The sequence below is a fragment of the Erigeron canadensis genome, chromosome 2, assembly GCF_010389155.1.
Source record: "Erigeron canadensis isolate Cc75 chromosome 2, C_canadensis_v1, whole genome shotgun sequence".
Classification (NCBI taxonomy): Eukaryota; Viridiplantae; Streptophyta; class Magnoliopsida; order Asterales; family Asteraceae; genus Erigeron; species Erigeron canadensis.
This window is the reverse complement of record NC_057762.1, coordinates 21,038,146-21,065,218: the sequence shown is the minus strand read 5'-3', so window position 1 is coordinate 21,065,218 and position 27,073 is coordinate 21,038,146. Positions and strand designations below refer to the sequence as shown.

General features: G+C 34.5%; 1 protein-coding gene across 1 annotated transcript; it reads left to right on the top strand.

The window, feature by feature from the left end:
- Positions 1-27,006, top strand: LOC122586846 (protein MON2 homolog). The gene is made up of 43 exons (XM_043758845.1): positions 1-300; positions 383-568; positions 1,637-1,726; positions 2,750-2,823; positions 3,687-3,842; positions 4,202-4,322; positions 4,459-4,514; positions 6,008-6,062; positions 6,178-6,234; positions 6,314-6,415; positions 7,171-7,251; positions 7,343-7,395; positions 8,095-8,164; positions 8,703-8,766; positions 11,021-11,169; positions 11,242-11,369; positions 11,449-11,506; positions 12,203-12,300; positions 13,189-13,276; positions 13,378-13,443; positions 13,552-13,611; positions 13,752-13,838; positions 13,948-14,134; positions 14,956-14,999; positions 15,083-15,202; positions 15,313-15,435; positions 15,711-15,763; positions 15,839-15,887; positions 16,088-16,146; positions 16,501-16,640; positions 16,724-16,884; positions 17,171-17,299; positions 17,384-17,469; positions 17,568-17,683; positions 17,771-17,883; positions 18,431-18,554; positions 21,658-21,779; positions 22,287-22,675; positions 22,921-23,245; positions 24,289-24,428; positions 25,354-25,478; positions 25,554-25,755; positions 26,613-27,006. Exons 1-43 carry the CDS (start codon positions 196-198, stop codon positions 26,698-26,700), a joined length of 4,899 nt encoding a protein of 1,632 aa, XP_043614780.1. The 5' UTR covers positions 1-195; the 3' UTR covers positions 26,701-27,006.
- Positions 27,007-27,073: the final 67 nt, after the last annotated feature.

The following is a 27,073-nucleotide window of genomic DNA, read 5'->3' as shown; positions in this document are numbered from 1 at the left end:
AGCTCACGAGGTTTAGCTTATTCACAATTACATAAGAGGCTCTACACGGCACATCGTATCAGCTAAAGATCTGTAACCAAAATATACTTGATCTAACCCATTTCCATCGATCGATCTATCAATCTCTCTCACACACATACACACAAAAACACACACTTACATACATGTGAACAGAAAAAAGAAGGAAAAGAAAAAATGGCGTTTATGGCTGTTCTTGAATCAGATCTAAGAGCTCTCTCCGCCGAAGCTCGCCGTCGTTATCCCGCCATTAAAGACGGAGCTGAACACGCTATCTTAAAGGTCCTTAATTTTTTAATTTTGTTAATTTATTTCTCACATTATATATTGTTTTTTTTATATATATTGTATATATATGTATCAGCTGCGGTCATTATCAAGTTCTAGTGAAATTGCACAACATGATGATATATTAAGGATATTTTTGATGGCTTGTGAAGTTAAAACAATCAAATTGAGCGTAATCGGGTTATCGTGTTTACAAAAACTCATAGCACATGATGCTGTTGCTCCACTAGCTCTGAATGAGATCCTTGTTACTTTAAAAGATGTAAGCACTTTTTTTTTTATTATTACTTTCTTCTTCTTTATTGTTTCGTATTTTGCAATTGCTCGTTAGTGCGTGATCATAAGTTCGATCGTATGCCAGTAGCCTTTTTTAGTGTAGAACTGATTTGCAGTTACGTATTACGAATTAGTGCAATCGTGGTTATAGGAAGTTGGCTTTAAGCTTTGGTGTCATTGTTACAAGTTTTTGTATGTATATATATATACACATAGGGAAAAGTTAAATTAGGGACTCCTTATTTTAGGGACGGTTAGGGACTCCTTCTACCTCCTTCTCCGGCCACCACCACCATCATCTCTAACCACCACCACCACCACCATGATCATCTCCGACCACCACCATGATCCTCCGGCGACGGCGACCATCTCCGGCGAGACTTACACATGTTTTAAGTACAATTGTTTTTAGGTAGACCACCCATCACCGGTCACCCCCTATGACCTATCACCTTCTATGACCTATCACACTATGACCTATCACCCTCAATGACCTATCACCCCCACCAGCTTTGGTTTATGAATATCCTTAAGGGCGAAGCCCGCTCCGAATCATAATTTTTATTCAACTTACACATGTGTAAGTTGTACTTACACATGTGTAAGTCTCGCCGGAGATGTCGCCGGAGATGATCAGTGGTGATTAGATATGATGAAAATGGATGGTCTAGATCGAGTCCCTAACAGTCCCTATAACAAGGAGTCCCTAATCTAACCCACCCCTATATATATATATATATATTGGTAATTAGTTACTTGGAACTTACCTAAATCCACAAGGCCCAAATGTTCGCATATACCACGGCGGATTTGTTGTTCTACTTTTGTTGTGCCATGTAATTTGAAGGAGGTGCTTTTTTGTGTGTACTATATGTATAATGTAATATATGTTTTCACTTTACTCGTTTATTATTTTAGAGTGATGCATAATTTGAGTTTCTTATATGTCCACATAGTTCTCTACATTAGTTTGTTTCTTAAATATGATTCTTTAAGGATTTTATTGAAACATTTTTCGTGTAAGCAAACTCATTTTTTGTTTTTTCATTTTCAGCATGGTGAGATGGCAGATGAAGGCGTTCAACTTAAGACTCTCCAAACAGTACTCATAATATTTCAATCCCGCCTACAACCTGACGGTGAGGTAGTAATTGCTATTCAAATTATGAATATGCAGGGTTTTTTTTTGCTTTATCTTTTGTCATCTTGTTTTATATTTATCTTTTGTAATTTTTTAAGAACAATTTATTTTATCTATTTATATTTTACTTTATCTCTTGTAAAAAGAAGACCCCATGATAGTACTCTTGATTTTTACAACCATATGAACTTGAAAACACATGAACTGAACAGTCTAGAGACCCAATGACTTGAAATATATATGCAAAAGAAAACACATGAACAGAACAGCCTGAACTTTACTAATTGCTTGAATATTAACTTGTACTAAAGGTAAACATACTATGCATCCTGCTTAATCCCATGTAACATTTAAATAAGATGGACTCTTATCTTCAGCCTAGAAAAGGGAGGAGGCTTTATGAATTTTTATTGAACTTCTGGAATACCTCGCTTGAAATCATACTATGATTAGAACCCATTTGATTTGAGAGTTTGGTTAACCTCGAAGGCCTTTGAGAAGACTTATCTTGACCTTAAACCCATTCGAGGCGTACCTTGACGGTTTGACCTTGAACTCCATATGATATATTTCTTGAGTCTTGACCATGAATTCCAAATGATATGTTAATCATAACAAACGTCACCGTCTTTGACTGAATTACAAAGTTGCCCAGTTAAAGATAAAATATTACTCGAATACCCTCAAGTTGAACCAAATCTGAGAGTAAATTTGAGATAATATCTAAGAATGAAATAAAGCCTCGCTAGAACGCTGAAACTCTTTCAACTTCAGAATCATGAAGTGTGAATCATGAAAATAAGATTAAACTGTTCTCGGATTGGAATGGAGAGTTTAGATCTGCACTGAGTGTAGACATGAAAGAATTGGAAGGTCTATACATTAGGTAAATGTGAAAGAAAGATCTTTAAATAATAGTTAGACGTCATACTAGCTAGCGGCATGCTTTAGAATGTCTCATATACATAACTATTATGCTTTTAGACATATGTATTCTTTTTGACTATATCGTACTCTGAATTTCAGGAGCATACTGCCCAAGCTCTTGGTATCTGTCTTCACCTTCTTGAGAATAGCAGATCCTCTGATAGTGTGCGGAAGTAAGATGCAACCCAGTAGATATAATACATAGTTTACGTACAGTATAGACCTATTTGTATATGGAAGATGTCAGTTATATATTCCACTGTTCAACATCACTAATACCTGCTAACTTGCCCCTTCTCATTACCTTTGAAGTAATTTAGTAATTGGACAAACAGTCAGTGCATATTCTTAAACGGGTAAACAATAAATTGTCTTTTGAAGTGTCAAATATTTCACAACTTGTGAGGAGAAATCGAGTTAATTCTGTTATTATATATCTGCAGTGTTTGGGGATTATAGTTTTAACATTCATCTTCTTCTATACAGTTATTAAAGTGAAGTTATTAAATTCGCGCTGCTTTTTTCCACATTGTTCTTTCCTCTTTGATAACTGTAGCTTAATTTCTTGGCATCAATGACGAGTACTCATTACTCAAAGCACGTGCCACGGGGCATAGGTGTGAGGCACAATATGTGACTAGGAGTGATTGAAAATATATTTATTTGTTTGGGTTCGAGGATTTAATTGGAATAAGGGATTTAGGAAAGCAGCAACTAAAATGGACCATAAAAAGATGACTGGTATGAAAAGGAACCAGTGATTTGTTAGCGAGTGCATAATGCATACTTGTTTATAAGCCAATCTTTAGAAAACTTAGTATTATGGGTGTGAAGGAATTTCTTTTATTAGGTTTTTCGTTTCTTCTCATTTGTTATAACTCATGTTCATCAATGAAATGGTCTTATTGACTTGAAAAACTGGAATATGGTCATATACGAGGCTGAGCCATTTCCAGTATTATCATTTTATTTGAGCAATATTTCAGCTCTACTTCAACTAATTTTAACTTGTTTCTTTGACATGAGTTGTTTCCAGTACTGCTGCGGCGACTTTTAGACAAGCTGTGGCATTATTATTTGATCGTGTTCTTTCTTCCGAGTCACTTCCTGCTGGCAAGTTTGTTCATGGTGGATACATTTCACGAAGTACTTCGGTTACCTCTGACGTCAATCACAGTATCAACAACTCAAAGTATGTGATATATTTTAATAACATAATGTTTTTTTACTTTATATTTAATTGCATCTAAATGACTAAGTACACACTGACACACTGAATGACGCTGGTATGTTAATACTTGCACTAAAGTTTTAAAGATCTAGATGAAAGGATGTTCTTACTCTATAATTCTATATCAATATAGAAGTATTCATGTATGTCTAGAGTGTGGTATTTCTTTTCATTTTCTTCTTCCTCACCCTGTCTCTTACAATCTCTTAGTTTTTTTATGTTCTTGAACCAATTACTACCCTTCTAAACTACATGTGTCTATAAGGTTGAAAGAATACTGTTGTTTCAAAGTGTTTCACGCATTTAAATTGTGTTAGCAGGTCACTGGAGGAAGACTTTGCCTCCTTAGGCAAATTAAAGATGAGAGAGACCCCAACTAAAGCTGGAAAACTTGGGCTACGTTTGCTTGAGGACCTGACAGCTCTTGCTGCAGGTGGATCTGTATGTGCTAATTTCTGTTTCTACTTTTTTCTGAAGTATCTAAAGTTATGATTTGGGGAAGTGCTCAGATTTGTTAGTACCCTAAAGTTTAGCATGATAATGTGTAAAAATCAGTGGTATGTGTCTTCTTGTTCAGGCGATCTGGTTACGTGTTGGCTCCATTCAGCGAACTTTTGCTCTTGATATACTTGAGTGAGAATTCTTCTCTGCATTGCTGTCTTTTTATCTTTTTGTAGTCTTTTATTACTCCGAATAGAACATAATGAAATAGGAACAAACAGTCCTGAAGAGGAATCCTGACCCAAATGGATAACCTCGTTGCCCAAGCTGCATATGACTCAACAAGTATATACCCAATACCCTAATTACAATCAGTATAATCTAATTTTTTGTGCCTACCAATTGAACCCCTATTTACTCTACATGTGTCCTTCCTCAAAATCTTCCTGGTTTAAAGACTCCAGACTTCAGGTCTGTTGGTTACTGGTCCAACAAGTAATACATAGCACTCTCTTTATTAGAAGATGTTCAAATCTATGCCCTGATTGAGACTATTGCATGTATAAGTTTCCCAGGTTTCATATTTAAACGCTGATCCATAGCTAGCTTTTTTCTACACATCAGTTTTATGATTTTGGAGTTGTGACAGAGATGATATATAGTCCTTTCCTTTTTGGTTTGTGGTGCACATGGTAGAGTTGAACTAGGATCGTTTCATATCGCTATATTAGTTATGACATAAACGTTTAGGGTAAAATCCCTTTTACACATATTCTTGTTCTCTCTATGTGGCCTCATTCTGAGTATTCTCAAGTTTTAACCAGATCTTTATGTGCTACTATAGTCAATAGCCACAGATATCACGAGAGGAAAATTTGGAGAGTAGGAAGAGAGGGACAGAAATCATTATATTACATATTAACATATGGGCCTAAAGATGGGACCCAGATAAAACCAGAATGAATGCTGATACTTAATGTTTCCATTATCTTTAAGGGTTAAATGCATAAAAAGGTAATCTATGTTCCTAAAATTCCTAAAAAGGATAACGTATTTATGTTTTGATTATTAAAGGGACTTTGTTTTCAAATTGTATGCAATAAAGGTAACATCGTGAGTTTTTAACATTAAACATTCGTGAAGTGCCAACGTGACATACCACATCAATAAAAAAAGGCCACGTCATTAAAGAAAATGGTCGATCTATTAGGTTTACAAAACAACATCGTCATTTTCAACAATTGGGTATCATTTATCGGTGAAATAAATATAAATCGGTGATGGGTATAAAAATGGTGGAAGAAAAATTGGTGATGGGTATGAAATGGGTTTTGCATTGCTATGTGTAGTAGATAAGGGGTGTGCATTACGTATATAAATGTCATGTAGACTTTTTTAGTGATGTGGCATGCCATGTTGGCACTTAACGAATATCTAACGTCCAAAACTAACGATGTTACCTTTATTGCTTACATATTGAAAACATAGTCCTTTTAATAATCAAAATATAAATACGTTATCCTTTTTAGGAATTTTAGGAAAATAGGTTACCTTTTTATTCATTTAGGAGATATAAATACACAAGAGAAGCAAAAAGATGCCATTTCAAATGTAAATCTTTCTCTTTCAAACAGATGCTTGTTCTTCTTTGTGATAATATGTTGGGTTTCTCTTTTGATTTTCAGGTTTGTTTTGTCTAATTATGTGGCTGTCTTTAGAACTCTGCTACCTTATGAGCAGGTGTTTACTTATGCAGTTTTCTGATACTTTTGTATATGAATTAAATTATGAAATTTCCTTTAGGAAGTTACTTGTAAAGTATTTTTGACTTGCTATAAGCTTTGAATATGTACAGGTCTTACGACACCAGATTTGTTCACTTCTAATGACTTCACTTCGTACCAATTCTGAGGTGACTGGTCTAGTCAACATTCTTCCGCTTTATAAGTCATACTACATCTTTAATTTACCTAACTCTGTAATTCATAAAGATTGAAGGAGAAACTGGAGAGCCTTACTTTCGTCGTCTTGTCTTGCGGTCAGTGGCCCATATAATTAGGCATTATAGTTCATCCCTCATCACTGAATCTGAGGTATGGCTTCTCTTCTATGTTGATCGTTAGAACTAAGAAGATAAACTTGCATCTGTTACAAATAATTAGCAACTGTGAATGTGTAGCAACTGAAAAATCAACCACTAACTCCATACATAACTAAATAGAGACCAGCATTTGGGATGAAAATGTTAAAGCACCAGTAGAAATCGATTCTGCTCATCCATGAACATAGAAACTATTAAAGATAGAGCCTGACAATGTATGTAACTGTTTCAGTGAATTCATATACAGTGTCCTAAGTCCTGTTACTATTTACCTAGGCCTAATGAACCCCATTAGTATCTGCCTGCCCGTACATTGGAGTCATCAGACACATCCAGACGGATTTTTTTTTGTTTCTATTGCGCATATAATATAGTAATATAGTATCACTCATTGAATTAAGGGACAGCTGAATAAATGCATGATCTTACTTCAAGTTTTCAGTATTTTGCATTTTTAAGCATGTTGATGATTTTGGATTAATCCACTTCTACTTTTTTTGTTTTCTTTTAAGAGAATAATAGTAGACACACTATAGATTAGATTAAACTCAAAGTTGATCATTTAAACAGCTGTCGACCATATATCCTTGTCATAGATCTGATCTGTCCAATTGTGTGTGTTGATGTTGGTGGTGGTTGTAGTTTGTAGTTTTCTCTTATTTGTTTACATATAATGCAAATTTTGTTGGTAAATACTTTGTTTTGTTTCTGTTTATTTTAATTTGACCTTTTTAAATTTGGGGACAGGTATTTCTCAGCATGTTAGTTAGGGCTACATCTCTTGACTTGCCATTGTGGCATCGCATTCTTGTACTTGAAATCTTGAGGGTAAATTTGTCGAATTGAATACGTCAACTACTAATGCACTTTTTTAGAAGTCTCAATGCGCTTCATCTAACCACCAATACCACTTTGGCAGGGTTTCTGTGTGGAAGCACATACTCTGAGAATCCTATTTCAGAACTTTGATATGTAAGCTCATAAACATACATATGTCGCTGTTTGACGTTTGTTAATCTAACTTAATAGTGAAACCCTTTCACTCACATACAGTTAATTGTCATGATTTTTAAATAAACGAAATTTTTTTGAAAGCGTACAAAACAGATGCAAACAATCTTGCTTAGGGATATGGGGTAAAGTTCAGCCTAAAATTTGGTTCAAGAAAAACTGGAAGCCTCTTTTTTTCTTTTGAACAGTTTTCTTCAATATATATAAAAATATAGTGAGATTCATAATTGTTTCTTACAATAAATTATGAGTTTATGAATGAGTTATGTGATATAGTAACGTTTTTCTAGCTGATAGAAAACCGACTAGACTTTTATAGCCCTATTTGGTTTTGCATTTCTCATCATGTAGAGTATAATTACATTTCATTGAGTTTTCCATACTTCGAATTTTTCACCTAAAACCCAGTAAAGTTCAGTTTTAAATTCCTGTTCCTCTTAAATTTGTCTCAGTTTTATTGGGTTTTCATTACTGGACCGGCATCTAAAGCTAGAAGTTTCCAATGAATCTTTAATTTTTTTATAATTATTTTTGGCCTGCTTAGCTTTTCACGAAAGATAAGATCTTGCCTTTTGCTGTTACATTGTTTACTGAGGCTACCAAATTGTTAAACAGGCTTGACCCATAAAGTAGATAACCGAGTTGCATGTTTGTTTGCAGGAACCCAAAAAACACAAATGTAGTTGAGGGTATGATAAAAGCTCTTGCTCGGGTGGTTTCAAGTGTTCAGGTACTACATTGGAATTTTTTTTAATATTAATCTTCTGCTCTTTCACTCCGGTAACTACTTGTTAGTGTCAATCATTTCCTCTAGATAGTTGTAGCTCAAATTGTGGCAATCTCTCTTATTGGATGTTAGCATATCTGTAATAATTCATTTGCCTAGGTAAGAGGCTACATGGCATAGATAGAAGGTATAGTACACATGAATAACGAGACAAATCCCGTCTAGAGGTCTGCATGTTCATATCAGCTGTTAGCAAGTCGATTACATTTTTAAGTTGTTCTATATCTATCACATTAGTGATGACCTTATTTGGAGGAGGCTAGGTTGGAGACCCCAAAAAGTCTACCTTGGGTCCCGTGATTTTAATCATATTGTCAAGTTGTGTAACTTTTGAACTTGTATTAATTATTGACTGAAGTTATGCTATCGACAATTCTTTTCTGATTATAACACATCTACATATCATGTATTATTTTTTACCAGTTATCTATGAAGTATGAAGATTTATATATATAATTGTGATATGTTTGAAAATTTTCAGCTTCAGGACTCAAGTGAGGAGAGCTTGGCAGCTGTTGCAGGAATGTTTACTAGTAAAGCCAAGGGTAAGAACAGTTGATTACGTAAAAAAATTATAGACTTAGTTACAACAGCACACATTCTTTGCACATTTATCATTTACTTGCCCATGGGTCCTCTGTTTACTGTGTTTACACTTCACATTAAGTTGTTATATAATATATTTATCCAATAGTAGGTATCTGATATAACTACAGTTCTTTTGTGTGGAGGTGCAATAGCATTACAAGCCATCACATTGTTAATGGAGACAGACCTTTTATAGTACTGAAACAAAGCACTGTCGAGATATTATTCAGTAGAGGGCACAACATAATCCTAGACTTTAATACATATTGATTATACCTTATCGTGTGGAGGCAATACAAACTAGACCTCTACTTAGTTAGTTACAATAATAAGTTTATGCTCATCAAACTTTCTTACTAACTTGACCAGATAAAATACGACATTTGTGCTCTTGCTTTAGTTTTCATTTTGTGTACTATTTCTATTGTGTGGAGTCATTTCTGATCTTTTCTCTAGTACCTTCTTAATTTTCTTTCTATTCGTTTTGGGAAATTATCAGTATGGCATATGGATATGTTTCAATTTCGTTTTGAGCCACCATTGTTTACATTCATGTTGTTTCATTTAGTGGCAGAATATTTGAATCTAGTGGTTCTCAAGTCCTTATAGACTATTAGTATTATTGATAAAGATTGAACTGAGGTGGAAGTCAGGTGGGAAGTAATGTTAATAGATTTGGACTTCAGAGTTTTGGATCCCAAGTTTAAGTAAATGGTTACCACGCTTGGAACTTCCAAGACGTCTGCTGAGCTAAAAAAGGAGATAATTCTTTTGGTAAAGATAGAACTGAGGTTGGGGTGGCAAGTAATGTTAATAGATTTGGACTTTGGAGTTTTGGAACCCAAGTTTAAGTAAATGGTTCCCATGCTTGGAACTTGCAAGACGTCCGTGAGCTAAAAGAAGTTGAGATATAGCTTGTTTAAGATTGAACCTAGGCGGAAGTAAGGTGGGAAGTAATGTAAATAGATTTGGACTTTGTAGTTTTGACCCACCCCATGTATAAGCAAATGGTTCCCACGCTTAGGACTCACAAAACCTCTGGTGAACTAAAAATAGGAGAGAATAATTTGGTAAAGATAGAACTGAGGTGGAAGTAATGTGGGAAGTAACGTTTATAGATTAGGACTCAACCCCTCAAGTTTAAGTAAATAGTTCCCGCACTTAGAACTTTCAAGACTTATACTGAGCTAAAAAAGGGGAGATAAAAGTCAGACACATGTATGGCTGTTTTCATGCTCTATTGTTAAATCAAAAGTTGCGTAAGCATGGACTTTTCAGCTCAGATATGAATGTTTTGTAATCACTAGGAAAAAAATGCTAATTGCTATTTGGTTGAGCACTTGTGGCAAAGCTTGCATGATTTAGTTATTTGCAATAGATCTATGTGATGAAAGCTGTGTAAGCATGGACTTTTCAGTTTAGATATGAACGTTCTTTAATCACTAGGAAAAATTTGCAAATTCCTATTTGGTTGAGGACACACTTGTGGCATTGCTTGCATGATGCAGTTATTTGCAATAGTTCTATGTAATGTATAGGCAAGAAGCCAAGGGTTGACTTGTTCGCAGAAGAATCTGAGAAGTATAGGGCAGTTTCAATCTCGGAATGGATCTTTCGATTTTATAAATTTAAGCTTCCACACGTAAAGAGAAATAATAGTGATTGATGTTTTTAGCTTCTTAGTCTGGCAATTGTAATATGTTGGTTAATCTGATACAATAAATTTTTCCGTCACTCGAAGTGTACAGTTGTTGGTATCCTGAAGTTATCAACATCAATTTTACAGGGAAAAAAAAATAGAAAGGTAAGGTAATCTGTATATTGGAAATGAATTATTTGTAAATGAGGTGTAGTAAGCCATTATGATAATGGCAAATCAATTCTATTATTAGGATCACTGACGTGTCACATGGGTAAGCCATTATGTTTTTAGTTTATTGACGTCTCCCATCCAAATGAAGGATTCCTAAAACATAGATCCTCTCGTCAGGGACGGTTTACCATTGTTAAAGAATTTCAGCTCGTTATTATTTTTTTGAAGTACTCCTTTACTTGATATGAATATACCAACTATGGGTGCTCAAAGTTACCTGCAAGTTAGTGTCCCTTAATCTCTCATAGGCTAAATCTTTTTTTTTTTTTTTTTCCTTTTCCTTTTCCTCGTATCATTGATGGTGAACATAAGCAAATGAGCTTTTTAATGTCTTTCAGGAATTGAATGGAGTTTAGACAACGATGCATCCAATGCTGCTGTTTTGGTTGCAAGTGAGGCCCATGCAGTAACTTTGGCTATTGAGGGTCTTCTTGGAGTAGTTTTCACTGTGGCAACTTTGACAGATGAAGCAGTGGATGTTGGTGAGGTAACTTCACATCTGCTTATTTATAATAACTATGAGTATTCTTCTATAACATATGACATCGTTGTCTCCCAGCTTGAATCCCCAAAATGTGAGTCTGATCCACCAGCAAAGTTGATTGGAAAAACAGCAGTTCTATGCACAACGATGGTTGATTCAGTGTGGCTGACTATTCTCGACTCGCTATCATTAATTTTGACCAAGTATAGTGTTAGTTAACAAATTATTATTTTTTTATTTTACATGACCAATTATTATTTCTAATTGTAGCATATTTAACAGATCACAGGGAGAAGCTATAGTGTTGGAGATATTGAAAGGTTATCAAGCATTCACACAGGTATCCCGCTAAGTTCTGGTCTAGTAGGCTAGAAGAACATTACTATTAAGGAGGCATTGATCTATGGACAGCTTTTTTTGGTCTAACAAATGTGTGTATTTAGAGCTGTACAATGTGTATTAAGTAGATGAGAGTTCTGTGGCCTATAGTAGTTCAGAGGTACTGTTTCTTAAGAAAAGTTGAATATAGTAAATGTAAAAGAGAACTCTCTTACTCTCTAAAAAGTAGAATATGATATATGTAAAAGAGAACTCTTTGCTTAGTATAGGCAAGTCTGGAGAAGTTGAATAGTCCTTTTTTTTTCAAAAACAGCCAAAGTTCTCTTGTTCGGTTGTCCAAAAACTGCATTTTATTTCCTTTTTGCTGGCGAGTTTTGAATTTAAATTAACTTACGAGACTTTATTACCTACTACTATTTATCGTTTTTATTTCAGTTTGAGTTTCTTTGTTATTACAAAGGGGTACTTTTGATTGTTAACCTATACTCAGAGATTACTATTGAACTACATGGCAATTAAACGGCTCATTTTTTCCGAGATGGAGTCGTACCAACTACCAAGTATATTGTGTCTTCACATGTGATTCTTTTTCTCATCTGCTTTCTCCGTAGTTATCATTGAGATACTTCTCTTAACTTTATATTATTAATCAATGTCTTCTTATAGATGTATGATGGTAATTTCCGTTTTCATTTAGGCATGTGGGGTTCTTCGGGCTGTAGAACCTTTGAATTCGTTTCTTGCATCACTTTGCAAATTCACCATAAGTTCATCAAGTGAAGCTGAAAGGAAAAGGTATTCGGAAGTTATCTTGTTTGTAATCTATTGGTTTTGTTTTTCCATTTGTTACTCTACTAGTGAGTGTAGATTCATTATATAAAATTTACCATGGTAAAACCCTTTACCCAAAAAATTGAGTGTAGTTGGGCAGATTCTTTCACCTCTGCCTTGTGTTTTAGCTTATTTTAGAATGTTTTTTCAAAGTTCTATGATTTGATTGTCTTTGAGGGTATTGCTGTGAATTGCTATGTGCACTATTGAGATAGCATTCGTTATTGTTACACATTTTGATATCTTCAAACTACAACTTCAGATTCTACATCAAGGGATAAGCTCAAGATTATGACGTGTACCATTAGTAATAGATGACATCATGCACACTAACAATATAATAGCAGATACATAGATTATAGGGTTGGAGATACTAAAAACTGCTTTTGCTGTTTTAAAATCAATAATCATAGACAAGATAAAGGATATTAGGTTGGGATCATTTGAACCTCTAAAAGACACAGGGCCAATCTGGCTCCATAGACTAAAGAATGGATTGTCCAGATTGACTACACTACATGTGATTTGTAAATCACATCGTAAGGTTTTACTCACATGTATTTTGAAGTGTAATACTATAACATACAGTAACATGTTATCTAGACGTCTTAAATGAACCCACGCCCATATATGATTATTACTGTTGTATAATGTAATCACGGAAATGTAATCTTACATAACTTGTGTTATAGTCAAATATGACTCTGGGAGAAACTGGCCACACTGATCTACTTTGTTTTTTGTCTCTCGTGTCTTTTAATGTCATTATCTACCAATGAAAAAACTTTAAAAGTTAATAGTTTTATGATCTTATGGTTAAGTGTCTATAACTATTGTGATTGTTCATATTAGCCGTAGTTTACAATCTCCGGGATCAAAGCGGACAGAAGTAGTGGTGGATCAAAGGGATGCTGTAGTTCTTACGCTTAAGAATGTGCAGGTACATCGTTTGCCTGAGTCTCATATTTAATGAAGTCATTTTTGTGGTTACATTTGGTATCTGATTGGTAAGATAATTTATTTGTCTTTTATATATGTTAGGCCCTCAGGACTCTCTTCAACATAACTCATCGATTATACAATGTTCTGGGACCTTCATGGGTGTTGGTATGGTTATATATTTCTGTCAGATGTATATATATATATATATATAAGCATACACATTTAGTGGAAATAGTATGCATTGGAAAAATGTAAATATGTTTTGAATCATAGGTTTTGGAGACTTTAGCAGCACTTGATCGAGCGATTCATTCTCCACATGCAACAACCCAGGTAACCCTTCAACTGACTTTAGGGTAGTCAGCAATAATATACTTGATGACATTTCTCAGTGTAGTCGTTAACTATCAGACTGGGTCTACTAATAATTCATGACATTAATCTCTTCTTGAAAGTTTTGTTTTATTAATTAGGAGGTATCTGCAGCTGTTTCAAAGCTTACCAGAGAACCATCTGGCCAGTATAGTGACTTCAGTATTCTCTCATCATTGAATTCTCAGGTGACCTTTTGGTTACACACTTTTGGCTATTAGATATAACTTACTATTTTACTAATTAACATGTTCTCTCCCCCACATGGTCTAACTTCTTGTCTTTTCTTCTATGAAGTTGTTTGAAAGCTCTGGATTGATGCATATATCTGCAGTTAAGTCGCTTCTTTCTGCTCTCCGGCAGCTTTCCTATCAATCGATGGCTGGAACTTTAAGTGGTGTTTCACAAACATCAAGTCAGAAAACAGGAAGCATTAGTTTTGCAGTGGAGAGAATGATATCCGTCCTGATCAACAATCTTCACCGTACGACAATGATCTTTAATCTAAACTCATTGCCTGCAGGTGTCTTTTAATTTAAAATGATTCTAATTCTGCCAAAAGAGATGAGGAATAGCAGCATTAGTATCTTCACGAAATATTATACGAATAGAAGTCTTGCCTACTCTGTGTGTGATGACAACAATTCTGTTATCCAACATGCAAGAACGAAATTCACTCAGATGCAATTATCAACCTCCTGTTTAAGAGCCTAGGGCAACTTGTAGCATCTATCATGCACCTAGGAATTTACGTTGTGTTGGGTCTTGCTGCCAGGTGGTCAGAACCAGGACACCTAAAAAATTGTAGCCGCTAAATGTTATAGTCATAGCAGTCGGTGTATATAATCTTATGTTAAAGAATGTAGAATATAATGTACTAAAGGCTGACACAATGCGCCTAGGATGAAGAACCTCTCTGATAAATGCTATAAAGCGTGTTTGAATGTCTTAATGTTGGAAAATGCCCATTCTGTGGTCAGTTACTCTGAAACTTATCTGCCACCAGTCTCCACTTTCCAGGGGGATCCTGGGTTCGAGTCTTGCCAAAGGCTAACTTGAGATAATCAGGAGATTATTAAGTGGTTGAGATTCACCTGGACACTAGCCTAGCTGGGGGATTAGTGGTACCAAATGATACATGTGATCAGGGGGTTCCCATCCAATTACCCTTTTTTTTTACTCAAACTTATCTTATTAAATACTAAAGACTGGAATATGAATTTTTTTAACTGATAGAAACTTCAAAATTATTTAAATTTAACTTCGTTAGTAACTTAGTATGTGGCTTACCTAGTGTTATTGCAGGGATTCAGCCATTGTGGGATGAAGTTGTTGGCCATTTTATTGAGGTTCTGACATTTCATGCCATGCATTGTGAAACTTACTATCATCATTAATACAATTTTATTGACATGATTAGAGATGTTTGCAGCTTGCCAATAGCCCTAATCACCACTTGCGAGCAATGTCACTTAATGCTTTAGATCAATCAATTTCAGCGGTGTTAGGTTCTGATCAGTATGAGGAGAATGCAATGTCAAGACACCATGCTGTATGTGATGATCTTACATATTTGCACTGCTAATCTTGATGATCTCTTTCTTTCCTTCTATTAAAAATAGTAGCTCCTATAATAACAAAAACATTTTTATCTTTTGCTAGATAAAAACAGAAATGAAGGCACTTGAAGTCTCTGTAATATCTCCATTACATGTCCTTTATGATTCATGTTCAAGCAGTGATGTTCAAGCTGGATCTTTAAAAATTCTTCTGCATGTTTTGGAGGTAATTTGTTGCATTTTTTCGATTTTAACGTCTATGTATCTGGTATTTTCTTCTGTTCCATATAAATTGTGCCAGAATCTACTTTGTATTACATTCAACATTTCTCTTTGTAGTATAGACTAAAAAACCCTAAGTTTCCCCTATTCTTTTGATATTTAAGGCCTTAAGGGTAGTTGACAACGTTTTTAAGACAAAATGTAGAACCAGCATCGCAGTTTCTTATTTTACTCTGTTCTTAGCTACATAATCTTTCTTTGGTGGAAACTTTTTTCCAGAGACACGGAGATAAGCTGTGTTATAGCTGGCCAAATATTCTTGAAATGCTAAGGTAACCATTGGCCTGAACTCTCTAACTGTATAATGCCGTGATGTTGGTTAAACTTCTCATTCCATTCTTTTTTAGATCAGTTGCTGGATCATCTGAAAAGGATCTTGTCACTCTTGGATTCCAGGTTAGCAGAATAGTAACCACATATATATGACTTATTAATTTTGTATGAGGGTTACTGGACAAGTCAAAATGTTGCAAAATTGTATATATCTGATCAAATTAATGAAAATGGTTGTATTAGGATTATACATGCAGAATAGTTTTCAGCTAGCTTTACTTCCCTTTTTCCAGTGCATTGAAAACTGTTTCCTTTACTTGTAGAGCCTACGAGTTATCATGAATGATGGGTTGTCAACTGTACCTTCAGAGTTTCTCCATGTGTGAGTTTTCTGAACTTTATATGGGTCATCTTTGGATATGTAAATACCTGTTTTTGTTGAAATTATCTGACTTCATTTCTGGTGCTACCATATCTGTAGCAGAAAAGCCCCATAATATTTAGTTTTACTAATAAACTTTTAATAAAACCTAATTTTGGTTTTTATTTTTTTTTATAAACAGTTATGTTTAAGTTTGAAGTTTCTAATATATCTAATTTTTTAGTACATATAATATCAAAAATTCCTGACTCCCCCCTCGCCGAACCGAACCCAAGTCACAAGTTCCCCAACCTTGGTGTTATACTATCTATAGTCTGGATAAATGTCTCTTGAGTTTTATTCTTCCTTTCTCAGATGTATAGATGTTACTGGTGCATATAGTTCTCAAAAGACTGAATTGAATATAAGCTTAACAGCAATTGGTCTGCTTTGGACTTCAACTGACTTTATTGCCAAAGGTCTGTACGAGGGTTTCATAGAAGATGGGAAAGGAGGTTTGACTCTGATTGGTATTAATTTTCCGCATGTATCATATTTGGTAGATAAATAATTTGTAATCAGATTGCCTATTCTGCAGAAGGTCCAGAGCACAACAATGGTAAAAAGATAGAACTGACTGGGGGTACCATCAAAAAAGTTGACCAAGAAGATTCCTCTACAATCGTAGCTGAACATGAAAAATTGTTGTTTTCTGTTTTTTCGTTACTCCAGAACCTGGGAGCCGATGAAAGGCCAGAGGTAATGTTTTTTTCTAGCTGGTGGGTTTCATATATGATGTTATCTGCTAAGTTGCTTGAAATTTCTTTCGTTCAAACTTTAGATACTTATCAGGCATCTTAGATGCAAGATTTGACACTAAACTGGAATTAATAATGCTAGTATTATATCAAACCAAAGTCATTATGTATCAGTTATATATCCATTTAACACACTCCTTGGGTGGTACATACATTCAACATGTATTCTAAATTGTAATTAAGGTGCTTGTAACTTTTGGCTATTGCTGGGCTTTATTCATCTTTAGGTTAGGAACTCAGCCGTGCGGACACTTTTTCAAACCCTTGGAAGCCATGGACAAAAGCTTTCAAAGAGCATGTGGGAAGATTGTCTTTGGAATTATGTTTTCACTACATTAGATCGTGCTTCTCACATGGTAATTGCAGTATATGTAAGATATGTAATTATACTTCATGGTCCTTTTTGGTGCAGTCTTTTGAATTTGATGATTTGATTATAGGCTGCAACATCCTCCAAAGACGAATGGCATGGAAAAGAACTTGGTGTCCGTGGTGGAAAAGCAGTTCATATGCTCATACATCATAGGTATCTCAATGCATAATTTGCTTTATCCTTATTTCTACAGAAATAGGTCATTAATTTCTGTTAATACATTAGGTTCTAAGTTTTTTACTAATATGCAGTCGGAACACCGCTCAAAAACAATGGGATGAAACACTTGTGCTTGTATTTGGTGGAATTGCTCGTATTATGCGTTCTTTCTTTCCACTATTGAGAAGTATAACCAATTTTTGGTCTGGTACGTGTTGCTTATAATAACTTACAAACTACATACGCTATATGCAGCAAAGGAGAGTGATGGTTAAATCAAATTCTTACTGTACAGGATGGGAGTCTTTGCTTCGTTCTGTGAAGAACAGCATTGCAAACGGTAGTAAGGAGGTTGCCCTTGCTGCAGTAGGTTGTTTGCAGTCAACAGTCCTCTCTCATTCACCCAAAGTAAGCCTGTCATTTTTGCTTCATTTGGATTTAAAACCAGAACCAAACTCACTTTTCCCCTTTAAACTCGAAATGCGGTTATTTTTGGAATAAAGTTATCACAATTCGAGAAACGACTATATATGTATCCAATTTTCAAACTGGTAAACCTGTATTGAAATGGTTTGCATCCATATGACTTTTGGTTTCTCTGGTTCCAATCTCGTGCACATCAATTGCTAATCTAAGGGCCTTATGTGGCAAGACTTATGATGATGTTTTCTGCATGTAATTTAAGCTCCACAAGTTCTTAAGTATTGCATTTATAAAAGCTGTCAATTTTACCATCAGGAGTAACTTCGTTTAGTAGGTGTCTATCTATATTGGAATGATTTTTAATATAAATATTGACAACTCATTTTAAATTTTAGAATTATTATAATTCATATTAGTTTAATGATTTATCCTTTGTTCTTTATCTTTATTGGTCCTGTAAGTTAAACATATATTTCAACTGAGAATGAGGTTATGTGCCTCCAGGTACTTACAATGCAATTATTTGAATCAGGGAAATCTGCCAATGCCCTATCTCAAATCTGTGCTTGATGTTTATGATATTGTTCTTCGGAACCCAACTGCATGCAGTGACATGGCAGCAAACAAGGTGAAACAGGAAATAATACATGGCCTAGGTATTCACTTGTATGACCTTGGACATCATTTTGCATTTATCTATATATATATATAGGGAAAAATTATTTTGAATCCACCTTATTTTGAGTCCAAAAATGGTCCATTGATGTTCTTTCATCTCCTCAAATCCCAACCACCTCCTACCACCACCACCATCATCTCTGACCACCACCACCACCACGACTTACACATGTGTAATGTAACACCCTAATACCCCACCGTTGGCGGAAACATGAGGTGTCATGAAAAGTACAACACGACATGGAATTACATAGATACTGCTAAATGAATTTGAATATAATAAATATATTCCCAAAAACATGAGTTCAAAGTCATCACAATCCTAGAACAGCTTAATACAATAAGTCCATAAACTGGATAGTCCAAGGCATGGAGCATAAATCCCATATCAAGTCAAAACAAATGAGTAGAGTTACGCCATATCAAGTCACCAGTCTCAAGTCTCAAGTCTCAATTCCCAAAGTCACAAGTCTCAATTCCCAAAGTCACAAGTCTCGAATCACGAGACCCAAAGTCTCAAAGTCTGGCTTTACGGTACCTGCCTTAGTCCAAGTCTCAAGTCTGAAGTCTCAAACTCACACAATAAGCATGTCCAAAGCACAACAAACAAACACATAATTACACAAATACAAACAAGATCAGAGCACGTCAAATGGCACAAGTAACTCTATACGTACAGGCTCAATACTCAATATTGAACATAAACAAAAATCGACAAAACTGTTTGAAAAATAAGTATACTTTTCCCCCCAAAACTTGTAAAAAGAGGGGCTACGAAACTCACCTGAAAGCAACACAAGTATAAGTATTCTAGATCAATGTTAAGAACACGAGTCAGATACACCTGAAATAAGCTCACTATCTGTCCAAAAGTCCTACATTGTCCACAAGTCATCCAGTAAGTACTTACTTAATTGCACACGTCCATGTCCTATACTAGTGTCTTAGGAAATGCCATTATGTCTCGTCATATGTCATAATATATATAATAGTCTTGTTGTCTTTGTATATTGTCCAAATGAAACCTTTCGTCTAATAATGTCACTTTATATCGTTTATATCTTGTCAAGTCTTCGTATGGAATATTATTACAAAAATGTGTTAAGTCCAAAAAGTCGTATAATATTTATAAAGTCTTTTTGTTTCAAATTAATCTTCATATTTATATATGTATACATATATACATATGTTCTTATTAAATTGGTCCATGTATATATGTACTTATATATAAAATTGTCCATTTTTAAATTAATCCGTACATATATACACAAAAGTCAGAATGTCCATATTATTTCGATTTCATGTCAATATGGATCCAATTATAAACATGGTTTTAATTAACAAGGACCCAAATCTGAACTTTGACCAAGAAAACTTAATTTTGACTTTGACCACCAAACTTAATTTTTGACCAAAAGTCCAAATACCACAACCCTAACTTTTGTCAAAAATACCAAAATAGTCAAACATAAAATCTGCCCTTTGACCGCAGTTGACCGGTGTTGACCGGTGGTTGACCGACGAGAACACGACTCCCAAAATTAGATCTAAACACAATTTCAAGACCAAAGTCACGATTTTCAAATCGGATCCAAGTAGATCTAATCAGTAACAACCTAAACAACACATATTTCGGTTATATAAACATTTTCGGATCTATAAGTACAAGAACCAACCATCAATGTGAAGATTTCGGATCCTATGGTTTTCGGATTTGGAGGATTTCGATTCATACTTCTCGGATTTGAAAGATTTTCGGTTCATTGTTCTCGGATCTAAGAGATTTCGAACTCAATCTTTTCGGTTCTACACATTTTCAGGATTTGTTTCCGGATCTATATAGTTTTCGGATATATATATATACATATCTACAACCATTTCAACCAAAAATATGTACATAAATATAAAGATTTCGGCATACATAAACACATGTACCTTTATTAAACCGGAAAACATAAAATTTGTCAAGAAAATTTTTGGATCTATGTAGTTTTACATAAATAAACCGATTTGTATATATAAGTGAAGATTTCGGATTTATACTCATATATACATAGTATTTCCGATTCATATATATATATATAGATTAAAAAGGTTCGGATCTATACAAAAATAGGTAAGAAAATCGGATTTTTATACATATATATATATACATAATCCGAAAATATATGTAAGTTGACAAGAAAAACGAATTTTGATGATGAACAAACCTAGATCCAACCAAAAGTTACCAAGATCTTAAAGAAAAATGAGAAAAAGATGAAAAGTAATGGTGGTTTGTGATGGTTGGTGGTTGTGTGGCGGCCGGTGGTGGTTGTTTGGCAGCCGCGTTTTAGAGAGAGAAGAGGGAGAAGAGAGAAGGAGGTGTGTGTGATAAATGAGAGGGGGAAAGGGTTAGGGTTAGGGTTTTGAGGCTTCCCATCTCTAGCTTTGACTGAAATTGACCCATCTTTGACCTCACTAAAATTTGTTTGACTCGACCATCTAAGAAAACCCGACACCCGTTAAAACATTTTGTCGACATATTTAAATGTAACTTTTCAATAGCTTTCTAACGGATATAAACATGACTATATTTATTTATTAAATCTTTAATTAATAAAATATTAAGTATTCTACTTATTTTGGCATTTCCACAAGACAACTAGTATTCGTTCTGTTTTCGAGTCCACGCACAATATTTCTAAAGGCTAAATGCTCGAAGAGTCCAAAGAAGTCATAAATCCACCTATTTCATCACTAAAGTCTTAAAGTCTAGTGACGTACATAAACGAAACGAACTAATATGACCGGAAAAGTACTTCGAAAAATACACTCAGATGACGGTTGTCACATGTAAGTTAACTTACATAGGTGTAAGTTGACCACCATCATCTCCGACCACCACCATGATTTTCCGGCGACGGCGACCACCGCCACCACGACTTACACATGTGCAAGTTAACTTACACATGTGTAAGTTATATGGACCCTTTTTTGACTCAAAATAAGCTGGAATCTAAATAACCTGCCCCTTATATATATATATATATATATTTTTTTTTTTATGCATCTCTATTTTCTTTGAATTTTTTGTAACAGGAGAACTATATGTGCATGCACAAGGAATGTTTGAAAGTAACATGTACTCACAGTTGCTTTCTGTCATTGATTCTGCAATCAGAGAAGCAAAGATCACTCAAAACAATTTTGAAGCTGAATTTGTGAGTGTGCAAATCTTTGAGTTCCTTTTTTAAGATCATATTAAGTTTTTAAAATGTTAATGAATGATACCGATAACCTCATATATAAGATAATTGTAGACATGAAAACCAAAAGGCTGCACGACAAAACTATTTCATGTTAACTTTTCATCCAATTATAAGCATATTTCACAGGAACTAGACATTTGTTATCTGAAATGACAAAAGTAGGTCTGCATGTTCACTTAGACCTTGGCCATTGAATATTGTATCCCTACTTGTGTTGTGCTCCACATTCTCTTTCATTCTTCTTTTTTGTTCAGAATTCATATTAAACTTTTTGGTTTAAATAACCCGAGGAAGCGAGATGTTATATCAGATGCATCAACCGCCGCTAGTTAAGTTGACTCATTTTTAGATACCATTAACATATGCATTGGGGTTCATTTGATGTAATAAACAATTAAACATAGTCATATGATTGTACAAGACAGTACAGTTTTGTGCTCTAATTATCTATTGCTACAGGGACATGTTCCGCCAGTGCAGCGTGCAATACTGGAAATCTTTCCACAACTACGTCCACCTAATCATTTGCCTTCATTGTGGACAATTTTCTTCCGAAAACTATTACATTATCTTCCAAATTCTGATTCTGATTCTTCAGAACAGAATGAAGGTGATGTTGCGAAGCCAGTTGAATCGAGAGGCTATAGTGATCATCCAAATGGGACTACTTCTAGCGAAGACATAGAATCTTCGTCTTCAAGCTCCAATTTAAGAAAAACTTCAGCAATATTCATCTCAAGTGATTTATTTGCCGAAAAGCTTATTCCTGTGTTGGTTGATGTGTTCTTACAAGCACCAGTAGCTGAGAAGTCTATTACTTTTCCTTATATTATTCAAGGTCTTGGTAGGTAAGAACTTTTTTCTCACTCTCTTTGCTAGATATATAATTACATATATACAGGTCACACATAGGTGGCTTGCTTGGGTTCTAATAACTTGAAACGTGTGTTTTTTTCTAACGTATCACCTGCAAACAATTTCTTGTCTAATTTTGTAATTAGCTATTGTATTAGATTTGCCTCAGATGATATAGTCATCTGTATACCCTTTTTTTATATGTTATATATTCAGAGAAAGAGTTTTGTCCTTACAGGTGCATGATAACAAGAAGAGAAAATCCTGATGGTGGACTTTGGGGACTAGCTGTTAAAAGCTTCAACCAATTACTTGTTGATGACATTGGCAAATTAGTACAACGATCAGGGACTGATCAAAGCACCAACAGGCCTGCAAGAATACGTCTTTGGAAAGAAGTTGCTGATGTTTATGAAATATTCCTTGTAGGCTATTGTGGGCGTGCTCTTCCTTCCAATTCACTTGCTGCGATATCCAAGGAGGATGATGAATCCCTTGAAATGGAACTTTTGGATGTTTTGGGGGATAAAATTCTGATGTCAGACATCGATGCCTCTCCTGATGTAATGTTCTTATTACCAATCTACTTATATCATATTATTAGAGGTGGAGAAGTGAGTATGTCCAGAGACTTGAATAATGGATCAAAGATTCAAAGCTGGTTAAAACCTTAAATATAGAATATGTGAGTATGCACAGATGCACTAAAATACACTATGGGAAATTATGACCCATTTGAGATCTGTTGAGGGACACTATAACTCTTTTTGTACTTGAGTAAAATTTGAACTAACCTTTATGGAGTTTGAGATATTGCAAAATGGTTACAAAGCTCTCATGGGGAACATTTGAGTGAGAGTATTCGCGTTCATATGAAAAAGAAAAAAAGATATATTTTATTATATTTTTAGAGGTAGTAGAGTTGGAAGGTTTGGCGTTTTGAGTAACCGGTCAAAAAGTCGTAACATTTGTAGGGATCGGGTTGGGTTTACGTGAAATTTATTTTTTATAAAACTACTGTAATATTACAATAGGTATTTTCTGTTTTGCATAAAGCATTTTAGGAGGTAGGCATCAAAAGACAAGTACAATATGAAAGTTTTGCAACCTGTTTCGTACAGGTCAGGCTGACCCAAATCAGTCGCTTTTAAGTAAACGGATCAAATTTTATTACCTTTTATTGTATCTCCTGAACTGCTTAAAACTATATTGTTACCTGGACCTTACTATCAACTCTACTGTATATATTAATTATCGATGCATCTTTTTTTTGTTGTTGTTAACCTATCCATCTCGCTTTGCGAGCCTACTAGTCCCAGGGTGACCACCCGCTTCACCGGTATAGTCATCGCGGGTGAACTTTCGTGTCCACAAGGGGGTATATTATTTGCTTCTAGATGGCTAGAAATCAAACTTGGGACCTCTAGGTATTTTTATTCTCAGAGACCAAGTTTTAACCACTAGACCATCACCCTTGTGGTTTATCAATGCAGTATCATGTTTTTCTGTTGAAACCATTTTCTGTGATCATTACCTGTATGTTACTAAGATGCTTTGGATCCGATTCTTAAACTTTTTGATTCTACAGTCTTACTCACTTTTACAGATCTTGGAACGGTTGATAGTTACCCTTGATCGATGCGCGTCACGTACATGTTCCTTGCCTGTTGAGACGGTTGAACTTGTGCCTCCTCACTGTAGCAGATTTTCTCTCACTTGCTTGCATAAGTTGTTTTCCTTGAGCAGGTATATCTTCATGTGACTTATAAATTTTATACTTGTCTTCCCCTTTTAGAAACCAGTTATGCTCTTGACATATATATGAATTTTTTTCAACATGTATTATATTTCAGTTATATTAAAAGTTTCTTTAGATAACTTAATCTGACATTCGGTTACTTAAATTTCATTATTTCAACTATAATTAAACTTTTTGAAATTTCTTTCAGGAGGTTCTAACAAGTTCACTTTAAGTTACTTTTGAACCGTATGACGCGGTTCTGTCTAAACTAACTTCTGCTGTACGCATCAGAGATATTATATTTTTTTTCCTTTATAAGGAATGCGTGTGTAGAATTGCATTCTAGTGTATATTTTTTTGCCAATAGTAGCAATGTACTAAATTTATACAGAAACTTCTTGATTTTTTCCCATCATAGTATATAAAACATAGATCAGATAAAAATATTGACATTGAACAGGTCTTAGTTTGTGTTTATAGTTACTTTTTTAATAATATGATAAAATGAATTTATTATCATAACTTTATAGAGTATCTTGTTGCAGTATGTTCTTGCTTTGCAATTATCTAAAGGGATTAGTATTTTAAAATACATATAACTCTACATGAATTGTCATTAGTGTCTATGAAACTTCATTCATATGCATTGTATGTAATGAAGTTTCAAATCCTGTGCACTGTATGTATCCATGTAGATGTGACAACCGTATAAGCTGCTGCCACTTGTAAGTTTTTAATTGGTCGGATACATACAATGCATAGGATTTATAAGTTCATTTGCGTACAATGCACAAGATTGAAGTTTGATACACTTTATGACAATTTGTATAAAGCTGTTTACATTTTAAAGTACTAATCCCTTATCTAAATACTTATTTGCTGGGTACTTCCCTTTCATTATTTACAAGGCTATTGTTTGCTTCTGCTCAGTTACAACAATGAATCAAACAATTGGAATCCAACACGAAGTGAAATAAGCAAAATTTCGGTGATGATACTTATGACAAGATGCGAATACATTTTGAAGAAGTTCTTAGCCGACGAGAAAGAATTGGGTACGCGTTATAATACTAATAGAACCTGTGTGTCATAAATGTTCATGCTATAACATTCTTTCTATTAATTTGAAGGTGAACGTCCATTCCCATCGGCAAGAATCAGTGAGATTGCTTTTGTACTCCAAGAGATGGCACGTGTTATCCTGCATACAGACACTGCTTCAGTTCTTCCTTTACATCCTTTCTTGAAGGGTGGTCTCTTAGAGGAGAATGCTGGTCAACGTGCACATTTGTTTGTCCTTTTCTCACCTTTAAGTGAGCTTGTTAAGTCAAGGTAAGCATAGTTCACGTAAAAGAATCTAAAAACAACATGACTGTGGGTTCCTAAGTTGTAATCATTAGTTGTATCATTATGAAGTATAACCATAGGTTCATAAATTATAGTTAACGGTTGAGTCAGGTTAAATTTTTTTCAGTTAAGGTTCTTAAGGGGTTTTTGGTATGAGGGGATCGTAAAGAATGGAGATGTAATAAAGAATAAAACTAGTGGGAAAGAGAATAGATTATATCGTTTGGTAGGAAGTACAAAATTCTAATTAATAATTAAAAGAGTAAATTAAATGGATGATACCTGAAGTACACACGAAGTTATTGATCTGATACCCAACTTTTAAAAACTACGCCAGACATACTTCTCATTTTTTAATACTCGGACCATACCCACAAGTATGAGTGTGACTGGTGTAATTTTTAAAAGTTGGCAATCTTTATAGTAAATTACATGTATGATACCTGTGGGTATGATCCGAGTGAAAAAGTGACGAATTTGGGTATGTCTGGCTTAATTTTTAAAAGTTAGGTATCAAACGAGTAACTTCATGTATACTTCAGATACCATCCGTGTAGTTTACCTTAACTAAAGTTAATACATATAACATCATTAAAAAAAAATTCCATTCTCAACCATTCCCGCTTCCCCAATCTTATTCATCATATACTCCATCGCAATCAAACAAGAGAAGGTTTTCTCATTTCCTTTCTACCCTTTCCATGCCATCATACCAAAGACTCCCCTAAGATAAAGTGATATTGTTGTATCTTATATTAGCTATAAAACTATGTTTACAAATATGTGGTCTTTTGGCGCATTAAATAATGTTTGAATATAATATTGGGCTGCTTTGTGTGCAGGAATTCTCGAGTTAGAGATCTAGTGCAAGCTTTACTTAGACTAGTTAGTGTGGAACTTAGACTAGATAAAATTTGCTTGACAAATTAACTGCATTTAGCAATATTATCTGCTTGCATTCTCCAACAGTTGTGCTGGAAGGTTCCTTCATGCAGTTTGTCAAATGAGAGAAACTTTTAGGTTAGATTGTGTTTGTACAAGTGTTGGTGAGAAAGTGTCAGTTTTGATATTTGTTTTTTCCCCTCATTTTTTGAGTGTATTGTAAATTTCGGTTATTGCCGGTGTATTTGTAATCTCTTTATAAAGATAGGTTGTGATTAGCTATAGACAGTTTTATTATTCTCCTGATTTGTTTATACACTTAATATATATGAGCTGTTATTTTGGTACATAAAATTCTCTTTTCGTTTTGATATATATATTTTTTTTAATGATATTTTTATAATTACAACTTACAATGTCT

Excerpts from the sequence above, each read along its gene's own strand:
- LOC122586846 (XM_043758845.1), top strand. The coding sequence starts at position 196 with ATGGCGTTTATGGCTGTTCTTGAATCAGATCTAAGAGCTCTCTCCGCC. Across the intron at positions 14,135-14,955 it reads CCTGATCAACAATCTTCACC|GGATTCAGCCATTGTGGGAT; the intron begins GTACGACAATGA and ends GTGTTATTGCAG. Across the intron at positions 17,884-18,430 it reads TCCTCTCTCATTCACCCAAA|GGAAATCTGCCAATGCCCTA; the intron begins GTAAGCCTGTCA and ends TATTTGAATCAG.